Raw genomic sequence first — 13634 nt, forward strand, 5'->3', positions numbered from 1 at the left:
TTTATTGGACATATCCTATTACAAACATTGGACTATAAACCCCCACCATTGTCCCACCGTTTAAGTGCAATACTATTTTAACGTCATGTTTTAAATGTTTATAACTAACTTTTACCATTCTATTTTAGTGAGCTGTCTGCGGCAAGGGCCCTACCCCAGACCTCACAGTATTATTCAATAAGTGTAATTATATTTTATATCTTATTATCAGACACTTCCTTTCTTTCTTATTTATCTCTATTTATTCTGCCTTATTCTAAATTTTCTTCCTAGCCTAGTAGGACTGCTATTTTACCATTTTTTAATTTACACTCTCGCTCAAGATTTACTAACGTTGTGCACTCCTTTGATAAATTTAGTGCAAATATAGAAAGCCCCCCCCCTTGTTCTACTGCGCACTCCTTCTCTACCTCACACTTCAGAGAGCTGTGGCATTTTCCCGCTGTACACTGCTCACATAGCTAGAAGTGCCGGAGCAGCAGTGTGCGCCAAACAAAATTCTGCACAATAGTAAAATCATAAATCTATGATACACGGAGGGGGAGATTTTCAAAAAATTTTGCGCCCCCCACCCCCCAAAAAAAAAATAAATAAATAAATTTTGGCGCGAAAAGTATCGATCACATTTTCAAAGAGCTTTGTGCTGCTTTACATGATATTTTCAAAGGGGCGAGAGTCGTGTTTACATCAAACATTTCACATCAGCTTTTTGAAGAAGAAATCACAGAAATGGTTGTAGTTTTATTGTTTTTGTTTCTTCTCAAATTATATACGTGAATGCAGAGGACTTTTCAGGTTCAGTGGACTGTGACGACCAGCGTTTTTTTAGTTCAATAAAATGGTTAACGAGGGCTGTGGGGTAGTTTTTTTTTTTTTTAAATAGAATTATTTTTTTCAATGTGTTGTGTTTTTTAGAATTGAATTTTCAGGTTTAGTAGTGGAAGGAGTCTTGTAGACAGAATCCATTACTAAGCCAGGGCTTAGAGTTCGCCCCAAAAACAGCTAGCGCTAACGCCCAATTATTGCTCCCCAGTACCCAGCGCCACAGGGGTGTCGGGAAGAGCCGGTACCAACAGGCCCGGAGCATCAAAAATGGAGCTCCTGGGCCTAGGCAGTAACGGGCTGGTGTTATTTAGGCTGGGGAGGGCCAGTAACAATGGTCCTCGCTCCCACCCTGGTAACATCTGGCTGATACTGAAAAAATGGGGGAACCACACACTTTTTATTTATTTAAAATATAAACGCATAGGGCTCCCCCTATTTTCAGTATCAGCCAGATACCAACCAAGCAGGAACAGCCTGATGTTACCAGGGTGGGCGAAGACCATTGTTACTGGCCCTCCTCAGCCTAAATAACGCCAGCCTGTTACCGCCTAGGCCCCGGAGCGCCATTTTTGACGCTCCGGGCCTGTTGGTACAGGCTCTTCCCGGCACCCCTGCGGCGGTGGGTACCGGGGTAATAATTAGAGGTTAGCGTTAGCCGATTTTGGGGCCAACGCTAAGCTCTTGCATAGTAATGGATTCAGTCTATAAGACACCTTCCACTACTAAGCCTGTAAATTCAATTATAAAAAAACACAACACATTGAAAAAAAAATTATAAACAGTCCCCCACAGCACTCAACCATTTTATTGATATAAAAAAAAAAAAAAAAAAAAAATTTAAAAAAACGCTGGTCATCGTCGCAGTCCACCGAATCTGACGTAGTCCTCTGCATTCAGGTATCTGAAATGATAAAAGAAAAACAAGAAATATGAGTTAGTACATTTTTTTGAGCTCTCCCCTGGGGGGAGAGAGCACATAATGCACATGTTCATAAACAGGGAGCCTCCAATTGTAGCTAAACTACAACTCCCATCATGGGGGCTGTAGTTAAGCTACAGCTGGAGTCTCCATGTTTGGGGACACACAGCCAGGAAGGCTCTGTTCCCATTATGCAAAACACATAATGAGAACAGAGTTAGGGCTGGACTGTGTAGCTCGATCTGTCCCTCTGCCCTCTGTCTACTACTCCCATCATGGGACAGAGTCTGTCCCATGATGGGAGTAGTTGTAGTACCGCAGCGCTGAGGGATAGCACTTGATCATACCACGGATGCGAGACTTAGGACTACTACTCCTATCATGGACAGACTCCGTCCATGATGGGAGTTATAGTTCAGGGGCTGAGGGTCAGATCGCAGAAGGTCATTCTCCAGAGACCTGCAGCCATCTGCATTTATTAACTGTAAAACCGGCGGCAAATGCGGATACACTGCGCAGCCTGCCGTTTCCTGTATACACCGCTCATAATTCATAATTGCCGCCGCGAGACAGGAGCTCTGATTGGTGAATAGCTATTCACCAATCAGAGCTCCCGTCTCCCGGGCGGGGATTATGAAATGTGATACAGTATACAGGAGTCGGCGGGCAGCGCAGTGTAGCCGCATGTACCGCCTGCTTTTACAGTTAATAAATGCGTATCGCAGCGGGTCTCTGGAGAATGACCTCTGCCTCTGGACTATAACTCCCATCATGGGCAGAGTCTGTCCATGATGGGAGTAGTAGTCCTAACTGTCCCAAAATAGTTCATATAATTCTCAGATGTTTTAGAAGTGGTACGTGTCTTTCGAGGTGATTAATATTTGCGCAAGAAAAGTGCATTTGTGAATTTTTTTTGCGTTTAAAACAAAAAAAAATACCACGCAGTTAATAAATTCAATTCTACAGTAGAAAGTGCTCTATGGTAAACTTAACCATAGACATGGCTATGAAAAATTCTATCAGATTTTTTGCGTTAAATTCCCCCCCCAATGTCCCTTTCTTTTTTCTAATCCTAGAGAACCTTTCTTAGGTTTTAAAACAAAAGACTGGTATAGACCAAGGCAGAAAGACTTAGGCTACATTCACACTGCAAGTATATATGGTGTTGTATAATTTATTTACAGGATGCCTATGTGCAGTCCGCTGCATAGAGCACAGATCTGTAAAACATCAGTGAACACGAACGAGGCCAGACTTAAAGGGGTTATCTGGCCAAAGACATCTTATCCCCTATGCAAAGTATAGGGGATTAGATGTCTGATCGCGGGGGGCCCACCGCTGGGACCCCCCGCGATCTCCGTGCAACACCCGCTTTCTTTCCAGGACTCTAGATGTGATGTAATGCCACGCCCCTTAGTTACGTCCCGCCACGCCCGCTTCAGACATGACTATGGGAGGGGGCGTGATAGGAATTTTTTGGGTTGCGACATAATTTTATAGCAAAATAAAGGATGTCATTACAAAGTAAAATTGGTCACGCAAAAAACAAGCCCTCACATGGGTCTATGGATGAAAAAAAATTAAGGTTATGCAAGGAGAAAATACTAAGATGCAAAGATTCTTAAGGCCAAAATAGGCTGTCTTAAAAGGGATTAAAGACCACTCAGGCCTGGTCATTAAAGAGTACATGTCACCAAATACAACGTTTAATCTAGTGTTCCTTGTGTAATTATCAGACACTTTCCCATTCAATTACATTTTAAACATATTTATGTCAGGGATGTGGAAATCCTAACGGCCGACGCCCAGGACATACAGTTCCAGGCGTCTGGCAGGTGAATTTTTCAGTTCCTTAGCCCTGCTTCGGGCAAGTAGGGCCAGACCTGAAAGCCCCCAAGAAGCACGGCTGCGCTCAGAGGAGTGTATGAAGCGGGCTCCGGACTCGTGCCCACTCCATACTCTGCGGCCCCCAGCTGATTTAAGTAGCAATCCACTATAGAGGTAGCCGGAGGGCTTAGGCTGGGTTCACACCACGTTTTTTTTAAATACGGTTCCTGTATACGGTTGGGAGGAGGGGGCGGGGCTTAATTGCGGCGCCCGCACTCAGCCGTATTCGGGAACCGTATTTAATGCAAGTCTATGAGCCGACCGGAGTGAACCGCAGCCTCCGGTCGGCTTCGTTTTCGGCCGTATGCGGTTTCCCGACCGCAGGCAAAAACGTGGTAAAAGTAAAAAAACAGAATTGTAATTTTTATAATATCCCAGAAAGAAGTGATTAAGAGTCTATTCACACGTACAATATTCTGCGCATATTTGAAGCGCAGATTTGATGCGCAGAATTTCAAGTCAGTTTACATTGAAATCTGCAGCAGAAAATCCTGCGCATTAAATCTGCACGGAATACTGTACGTGTGAATAGACCATAAAAAGTCAGATCAATACCAAAATTGTACAGATACAAAACATTGATTATGGCACAAAAAAAATAAGCCCTCAGCCTTGTATGCAAAAATAAAGAAAAAAAAGCTACAGGGGTCAGAAAAGAGCAATTCAAAATTCGAAAAAGTTCAGAATTTTTTTTTAAATTTGTAAAACATGACAAACTATACAAATCCTATATTGCTGTAATTGGGCTGGCCTAAAGTATCAAAATATGTTAGCTGACCATAAGGTAAATGGTGTAGAAGAGAAAACCACTAAATTAGCAAAAATATCTTACCATTTCAATTTCCCTTAACCAATATTTTTTGTTTCGGAGAATATTTTATGGAAAAATTTAAAGGTATCATAGTAGTTATTTATGGCTATTATTGGGTGAGGAGGAAAAACAAGCGAGTGTAAAAGCAAAAACTGGCCCGGACAAGTGGATCATCATGAGGGACAACTAGATTTTGCTCCATTTTAGAACAGTTTTTTTTTTATTATTATAAAAAAATTTTAATTCCCTTATGTTGATAATTCTAAAAGCAATAAAAAATAAAAAAAAATTGTTCTGTTCACTGCCACAATGAATACAGCGAGTTTATTCTCCTCCCTACCTGGCAGGAGTCAAAACTCAGGAAGTGCTTCTGGCTGCACTGAGCTTGATTGACAGCTGCACAGAAAGTGAAAGCTCCACAGACTCTCACAGAAAGCTGCACAGACTGAAACCTGCAGGAGAGCCTCACTGATAGCAACACAGACTGAAAGCTGAGGTCTTCACAGTCACAGCACTGCAACCATGTGAGGGCAGAAGTGTTCCCCAGCAGGCTTTGCCTGCTGGGAAGCGCCTACTTTTTCCTGCTGGGAAATGATACACAACTTTTTAAAGCTTAGATTTTTTTTTAAGGGCTGGAGGAGTGTTAGGAGTAGTTAGGGAATCTAGTCCGAGTTAGTTTAGAACAGTTTATTTGGTGATTGGTACTTTTTAAGGGTGTTAACATTTCCTGTTCACCACTTGTTTATCAATTGCTGTGTCTATGCTGCAGTCTATAAAGTACCCTTTCGCAGGATTGATGCCACCTATGAGCTCTAATAGACTTATGTTCCTGACAATTCTTGATCACAAGAATTTTTGCCCCTAGGCCTATACATTAGGAAATAAAGATTAATAGATAGCTGCGTATTACTGTGAGTAAAGTTCTGTGGGAGAACTAAGCTGCCATGCTGAGCATTGCTATGCTGACCTTCATACCTTCACAGGTATGAAGGTAACCTAACATAAGCTTGCCTAAACTAGCTCTAATAAGCCTGACTGACATCTGGGATCCTATGTTTTGTTTATCACCCATGGTCCAACTAAAAAGAACATTTGTGTGCAGGAATGCGTATGATGTAGGGAGAAACCAGTCTATCAAGCCTGTATTTGTACCACTGCATGTCAGTGAAATCCCCACAACCAAGTGCAAGAACTAAAAATTCAGATAAACAGCAAACCATTAAACAGGCACTCATTTATAGAAACCTTGTAATACAGAAACCTTGTAATTAGAGATGAGCGAACTTACAGTAAATTCGATTCGTCACGAACTTCTCGGCTCGGCGGTTGATGACTTATCCTGCATAAATTAGTTCAGCTTTCAGGTGCTCCGGCGGGCTGGAAAAGGTGGATACAGTCCTAGGAGACTCTTCCCTAGGACTGTATCCACCTTTTCCAGCCCACCGGAGCACCTGAAGGCTGAACTAATTTACGCAGGATAAGTCATCAACTGCCGAGCCGAGAAGTTCGTGACTAATCGAATTTACTGTAAGTTCGCTCATCTCTACTTGTAATGCACAGACTGCAGTAAAGATGTGTACGGGGCCCAAGAGTCAGAGAAAATAATTTCTATTAGAACACAAAGAAATTCTACAATGCAGTCAGAAAGTCTTCAGACCCCTTCCCTTTCTCACATTTCATTATGTGGCGGCCTTATAACCGTAGTAGTGATAGTGGAAGCAGCATGTTTAAAATCTTTGCTCTCCATCTCTCCAGAGATGTTCAGCTGGGTTGTAGTGAAGGCTCTGACTGGGCCACTGAAGGACATCCAGAGCTGTCACTAAGCCTTTCATGTGTTGTTCTGACTGTGTGCGTAGGATCACAGGGGGAGATTTACAAAAACTATGCAGAAGAAAAGTTGACCAGGTGCCCATAGCAACTAATCAGATTTGAAAAATAAAAGCTGCAATCTGATTGGTTGCTATGGGCAATTGGTCAGCTTTTCCTCTTTAGGCTTTGATAAATCTCCCCCATTGTCTTGTTGTAAGGTGAACCTTTGGCCCAGAACATTCAGATCAGGTTTTAAGAATATACTTTGTAGAGATGAGCAAAGTTATAGTAAATGTGATTAGTCACGAACTTCTCAGCTCAGCATTTGCTGACTTTTCCTGCATAAATTAGTTCAGCTTTCAGGTTCTCCAGTGGGCTGGAAAAGGTGGATACAGTCCTAGGAGAGAGTCCTCTAGGACTAGGACTGTATCCACATTTTCCAGCCCACTGGAGCTCCTGAGAGCTGAACTAATTTATGCAGGAAAAGTCAGCAAATGCTGAGCCGAGAAGTTTGTGACAAATCGAATTACTGTAACTTGCTCTATTCAGCTTTTCCTCAACCTTGACCAGTCTTCCTGTTCTAGCAACAAAACATACCCCACAGAATGTTCTTGCTACCATAATGCTACACTATGGGGATGGTACTAAGCAGGTGATTAGCAGTGGCTGGTTTTCTCCAGACATGACTAAGGGTCTATTCACACAGGCGGAATTTTGCCCGAAATGAAAGCCCGATACACTTCCATATGATTCCGCAGTCCCGCGTACATTGCCATGTGAATAGATCCTTAGAATAGAGTCAAAAAGTTTAATCTTTGTTTCATCAGACTAGAGAATGTTGTCCACCACTGGGGACCCCCCACGATCTCCCTGCTGCACCCAGCATTCGTTTAGAGCGTCAGATGCAGCACAGTCACGCCCCCTCCCAAAGACTTGCATTGAGGAGGCATGACTGACGTCACGAGCCTCCGCCCCACACCGCCAGTCATCCGGCACGGAGAAAGTTCCATGCACCGGATGTCTGGGTGCCGGAGGCGAGACCATGGGGGTCCCCAGTGGCAGAATCCATGCGATCAGACATCTTATCCCCTATCCATTGGATGGGGATAAGATGTCTAGGGGCAGAGTACCCCTTTAGTGTGGAGAGGCTTCTTTCTGGTCACAAAAGGTGGAGTGCTGCAGTGAGCTTTGGAGCTCAGCAAGGATGATCATTGTATTCTTGGTTGCCTCTCTTAGCAAGGCCATTTTATCGCATTTATTAGTTTTGTTGGGTGGCCAGATCTAGGAAAAGTCCTGGTTGTTCCACACTTCATCATCCATTTAAGAATTATGGAGACTGGGAGGACATTAATTGCTTTTTGTGAATGACTGTCTGGTCAGGTATCCCTTCTATACCAATTGTCTGGTGGGCAAAACCCTCCCATGAGCCCCTTGTCTGTCTAATAGCTTGATTACAGTAAAGGAATGCACCACAACTGATTTTTATATTTTATTTTTTTAGTCAGGTCCATGACATTGTCACACTGTTTGAACATGCTTTTGATCTGTATATTTGACATTTACTGCAGCAGAAATGCTCTTTTACTTTCCTTAGATTTGTGCCTCCACACAATCCTGTCTGAGCTCTACAGGCAGCTGCTTCCCCCTCATGGCTTGGCAACTGCTCTGATATGCATTGTCAGCTGTAAAACATATAGACAGTCCTGTATCTTTCCAAATCTTGTCCAATTAACTGAATTTACCACAGCTTTTTAGACCTTGATTGGAGTCACATCTCCATGATGATTAAGAGAAATGGGCCCAAAGCTAAGTAAAAAATTACCGTAGAAATGAGTAATTTACATGCCCAAAAAGAGGTTTTACTTATTCTCTAACCTAGCTTTTAATATTCTGCTGCTCTTCATTTTTTCTAACGTGGAACGGTACAAAACATGAAAGCGTACAAAAAAAAAAAAAAAAAAACACAAGCCCACCACTAGAACAATACTTGGCCTCGTGTGCAAACCCTCAGTTAGCAAACCATAGAGGAGCTTTCCACCCAGGATGAAGAACATTTTGTTCTTTAGAACACAGCCCTGGACACGTACCTTTTTGCAGTAACTTCACTTCTCCATTCTCCTTCTTGGACTCATTCATCAATTTATGTTTCTTTTTTTCCTTCTGTTTTTCCTTATCCTTGATCTTAATTTTCTCTTTCATTTCACCTTTTTGGAGAAAATAAAATTTAATCATGTTTTGAAAGAAAAGTGAAGGAATTTTGAAGATAAAATGCTAAGATGTCAAATCATTTCAATAACCTACCTCCATAAATAACTGCTGTCAAAGAAATTAAACAGTTGCATGGAGTCAGAATTTTTAGGCAAACATGAAAATGCTAGAAAAACCGTTCAATGTGACTCCTTACGAGATAAACTAGAATAAAGAGCAACATTTCTGCAGTGTCTTTCTAAGGCTAAGTCTCCACTTGTTTTTTTTTCGGGCAGTTTTTGGATATCTGCCACTGCAGTTTTTGAGCCAAAGCCAGAAATGTATTTCAAAAGGAATAGGACATATAAAGGAAGGACTTAAACACCGCGCAAAATAAAGGGAACACTAAGATAACACATCCTAGATCTGAATGAATGAACTAATCATATGAAATACGTTTGCCTTTACCAAGTTGAATGTGCTGACAACAAAATCACACAAAAATTATCAATGGAAATGAAATTTATCAACCCATGGAGGTCTGGATATGGACTCGCACTCAAAATCAAAGTGGAAAACCCCACTACAGGCTGATCCAACTTTCATGTAATGTCCTTAAAACAAGTCAAAATGAGGCTCGGTAGTGTGTGTGGCCTCCACGTGCCCGTATGACCTCCCTACAATGCCTGGGCATGCTCCTGATGAGGTGGTGGATGGTCTCCTGAGGGATGTCCTCTCAGACCTGGACTAAAGCATCCGCCAACTCCTGGACAGTCTGTGGTGCAACGTGGCATTGGTGGATGGAGCGAGACATGATGTCCCAGATGTGCTCAATCGGATTCAGGTCTGGGGAACGTGCGGGCCAGTCCATAGCATTAATGCCTTCCTCTTGCAGGAACTGCTGACACACTCCAGCCATGAGGTCTAGCATTGTCTTGCATTAGGAGGAACCCAGGGCCAACCGCACTAGCATATGGTCTCACAAGGGGTCTGAGGATCACCTATCGGTACCCAATGGCAGTCAGGCTACCTCTGGCAAGCAGATGGGGGGCTGTGCACCACCCCCCCACCCCCCAAGGAAATGCCACCCCACACATTAACTGACCCAGCGCCAAACCAGTCATGCGGAGGATGTTGCAGGCAGCAGAACGTTCTCCAGACTCTTTCACATCTGTCACATGTGCTCAGTGTGAACCTGCTTTAATCTGTGAAGAGCTCAGGGCGCCAGTGGCGAATTTACCACTAATCTTGGCGTTCTCCGGCAAATGCCAAATGTCCTGCACGGTGTTGGACTGTAAGCACAACTGCCACCTGTGGACGTCGGGCCCTCATAACCACCCTCATAGAGTCTGTTTCTGACAATTTGAGTAGACAAATGCACATTTGTGGCCTGCTGGAGGTCATTTTGCAGGGCTCTGGCAGTGCTCCTCCTTGCACAAAGGCAGAGGTAGTTGTCATGCTGCTGGGTTGTTGCCCTACTACGGCCTTCTCCATGTCTCCGGATGTACTGGCCTGTCTCCTGGTAGTGCATCCATGCTCTGGACACTACGCTGACAGGCAAAGCAAACCTTCTTGCCACAGCTTGCATTGATGTGCCATCCTGGATGAGCTGGACTACTTGAGCCACTTGTGTGGGTTGTAGACTCAGTCTAATGTTTCCACTAGAGTGAAAGCACCGCCAGCATTCAAAAGTGACCAAAACATCAGCCAGGAAGCATAGGAACTGAGAAGTGGTCTGTGGTCACCACCTGCAGAACCACTTCTTTATTGGGGGTGTCTAGCTAATTGCGTGGCTCAAAAACTGCAGTGGCAACTTAGCCTTAAAAGGGGTACTCCGCCCCTGGCATCTTATCCTCTATCCCAAGGATAGGGGATAAGATGTTAGATCACCGCGGTCCCGCTGCTGGGGACCCCGGGGATCGCCGCTGCAGCACCCCGCTATCATTACTGCGCAGAGCGAGATCGCTCTGCACATAATGATGGGCAATACAGGGGCCGGAGCAGTGTGACGTCATGGCTCCGCCCCTCATTACATCACGGCTCGTCCCCTTAACGCAAGTCTATGGCAGGGGGCGTGACGATCGCCACGCCCCTACCATAGACTTGTATTGACAGGGGCGGGCCATGATGTCACGAGGGGCGGAGCCACGACGTAACGATGCTACGGCCCCTGTATTGCCCATCATTATGTGCAGAGCGATCTCGCTCTGCGCAGTAATGATAGCGGGGTGCTGCAGCGGGACCCCGGCAATCTGACATCTTATCCCCTATCCTTTGGATAGGGGATAAGATGTCTAGGGGCGGAGTACCCCTTTAAGCTCAGAATTCACAGCACAAATACTACTAAACGGATGGCTAACATTTACTTAGTTGTATGTCCTTTGAGGCAGATCCTAAAGAGAATTTGTCCTCAGAAAATTACTTCTTTAGAAGAATTTTGTTTTATTAACTATATTTAAGAATTTTTGGTTACTTCTGTTAATTTTCCATTCCGTATATTTTACATCTATGTTTGATAATACTGAAATCTTGCAGATACTTCCCGTTTTGTTTAGCTTATTTCCCAGTAATTTCTTTCTTCTCACAATTTTACAGTGAAAGATAACACCAGTAGAGATAATACAGGATTCCACTGATTACAGCAATACCAAATTTGTTTAGTTTCAATCATGTTTTATTAATTTAAAAAATTTGTAAACTAAAAAAATATATATATTCTGACCCCTATAACATTTTTATTTTTCCACTATTACAGTGGTGCCAAACTACAACTCTCAGCATGCCTAGACTGCCCAGGCATGCTGGGAGTTGTAGTTCTGTAACATTGTCCCTTCAGATTTTGCAATTTTCATGAAAATTTTGAAAATTGCTGCTATACTTTGAAGCCCTCTAATTTTTTGAAAAAGTAAAAATATGTCCATTTTATGATGCCAACATAAAGTAGACCTATTGTATTTGTGAATCAATATAACATTTATTTTGAATACCGTATATACTCGAGTATAAGCCAAGTTTTTCAGCACAATTTTTCGTGCTGAAAACCCCCCCTCGGCTTATACTCGAGTGAACTCTCCACCCGCAGTGGTCTTCAACATCATCCAGCCCCCCCCCCCCCCCCCCCTCACCCCCTTTAGTTCTGTACTCCCCTCCGCTCGGCGGGACGTTAGGGTGCGCTGGTCCAGGCCATCTGTGCTGTAGGGACAGTCTGGTGCGGAGGGATAGTCGTTCCGGGCTGTCCATCTTCACCGGGGGGGGGGGGGGGCCTCGTCTCTGCGCTTCGGGCCCGACCCTGGAATAGTCACGTTGCCTTGACGACGACGCACAGGGACGTTCATGAGTAACGTCCCTGTGCGTCGTCGTTAGGCAATGAATCTATTCCGGGGCCGAAGCGCGGAGAAGAGGCCCCCCGGTGAAGATTGACAGCCCGGAACGACTATCCCTCTGCACCGGACTGTCCCTGCAGCACAGATGGCCCGGACCAGCACACCCTAACGTCCCGTCGAGCGGAGGTGAGTACAGAACTAAATATAGTTATATATTATAGTATAGAACTAAAGGGGGTGAGGGGGGGGGGGGGCTGGATGATGTCGAAGGCCGCAGTGGTCTTCAACCTGCGGACCTCCAGATGTTTCAAAACTACAACTCCCAGCAAGCCCGGACAGCCAATGGCTGCCCGGGCTTGCTGGAGGTTGTAGTTTTGAAACATCTGGAGGTCCGCAGGTTGAAGACCACTGTATCAGACATTGACAAGCGGTGATGATGAAAGGGTGGGGGAGGGGGGCTGATGACGTGGTGATGATGAAGGGGGGGGGTGTGATCATGACAAGGGGATGATGAAGGGGGGGGTGGGATAATGACAAGGGGATGATGAAGGGGCGGTGGGATGATAAGGGGAGTGGGATGATAGGCAGTGATGATGAAGGGGGGGATGATAAGGGGAGTGGGATGATAGGCAGTGCTGATGAAGGGGGGGGATGATGACAGGCGGTGATGAAGGGGGGATGATGACAGGGTGATGATGATGAGGGGGTTAATGACGGGGGGTCTGGATGATAGGGGGATGATGTATTTCCCACCCTAGGCTTATAGTCGAGTCAATAACTTTTCCTGGGTTTTTGGGGTGAAATTAGGGGCCTCGGCTTATGTTCGGGTCGGCTTATACGGTATCCATTTTCCTTACAAGCAGAGGGCTTCAATGTTAGAAAAATGCAACATTTTTAGGAAATTTGGGGATTTTTCACCAAGAAAGGTTGCAAGTAACGACGAAAATTTACCACCAAAATAAAGTAGAATATGTCACGAGAAAACAAATCTCAAAATCAGAATAGTCGGTAAAAGCATCCCAGAGTTATTAATGCTTAAAGTGACAGTGGTCAGAATTACAAAAAAGGGCTCAGTCCTTAAGGTGAAAATGATCTGCGTCCTTAAGGGGTTAAGGAGGAATCATTAGATTCCTCATACAGATCAATGCAGTTATATTGAACTCCACTGATCTGTGTGATCTGTGCTCATTTGGTAGATCCACCTCCAGACAGGCTCAATCAATTGCAGATCCACGGCATCCATGGGATAAGAGTTAAGCCCTCTGGCTGACCCCACAGGTGATCGCACCGCCAAAGCAGGGCTAAATGCATGAAAAATTCACCTGCCCGACACCCTGAACTGCATGACCCGGGCGTTTGGCAATAGGATTTCCACATAACTAATCGACAGATATGATATGAGACGCCATTTCTCTCTTCCTCTTTATTACATATACCTTGTTATAGTTATATACTACTTTAGTCATATACTCGTTTTGCACCTTCAACAGCATTGTATTAATTTGTTATTTGAGGGGGGAAAAAAATTATATATTTTTTAACCCCTTAACGACCACAGACGTAAATGTACGTCCTGGTTTGGCGGGACTTCCCGCACCAGGACGTACATTTACGTCCTGTGTATGACCGCGAGCATCGGAACGGTGCTCGCGTCATACACGGCAGGTTCCAGCTGCTAGTAGCAGCCGGGGACCCGCCAGTAATGGCCGACATCCAAGATCATGCGGATGTCCGCCATTAACCCCTCAGATGCCGTGATCAATACAGATCACGGTATCTGCGGCAGTGCGGTACTTTCAATGGATGATCGGATCGCCCGTAGCGCTGCGCGGCGATCCAATCGTCCAGCATGGCGGCCGGAGGTCCCCTCACC

General features: G+C 44.6%; 1 protein-coding gene across 1 annotated transcript in view; it reads right to left on the minus strand.

Moving 5' to 3' along the window:
- Positions 1 to 13634, minus strand: part of RSBN1L (round spermatid basic protein 1 like) — a 95627-nt gene that overhangs the window by 62868 nt on the left and 19125 nt on the right. The window contains exon 2 of the mRNA XM_056573479.1: positions 8339 to 8455. Coding sequence (XP_056429454.1) covers positions 8339 to 8455 — 117 coding nt within the window. The remainder of the gene's footprint in view (positions 1 to 8338; positions 8456 to 13634) is intronic.

This window comes from Hyla sarda, chromosome 4 (genome assembly GCF_029499605.1).
Source record: "Hyla sarda isolate aHylSar1 chromosome 4, aHylSar1.hap1, whole genome shotgun sequence".
NCBI classification, from domain to species: domain Eukaryota; kingdom Metazoa; phylum Chordata; class Amphibia; order Anura; family Hylidae; genus Hyla; species Hyla sarda.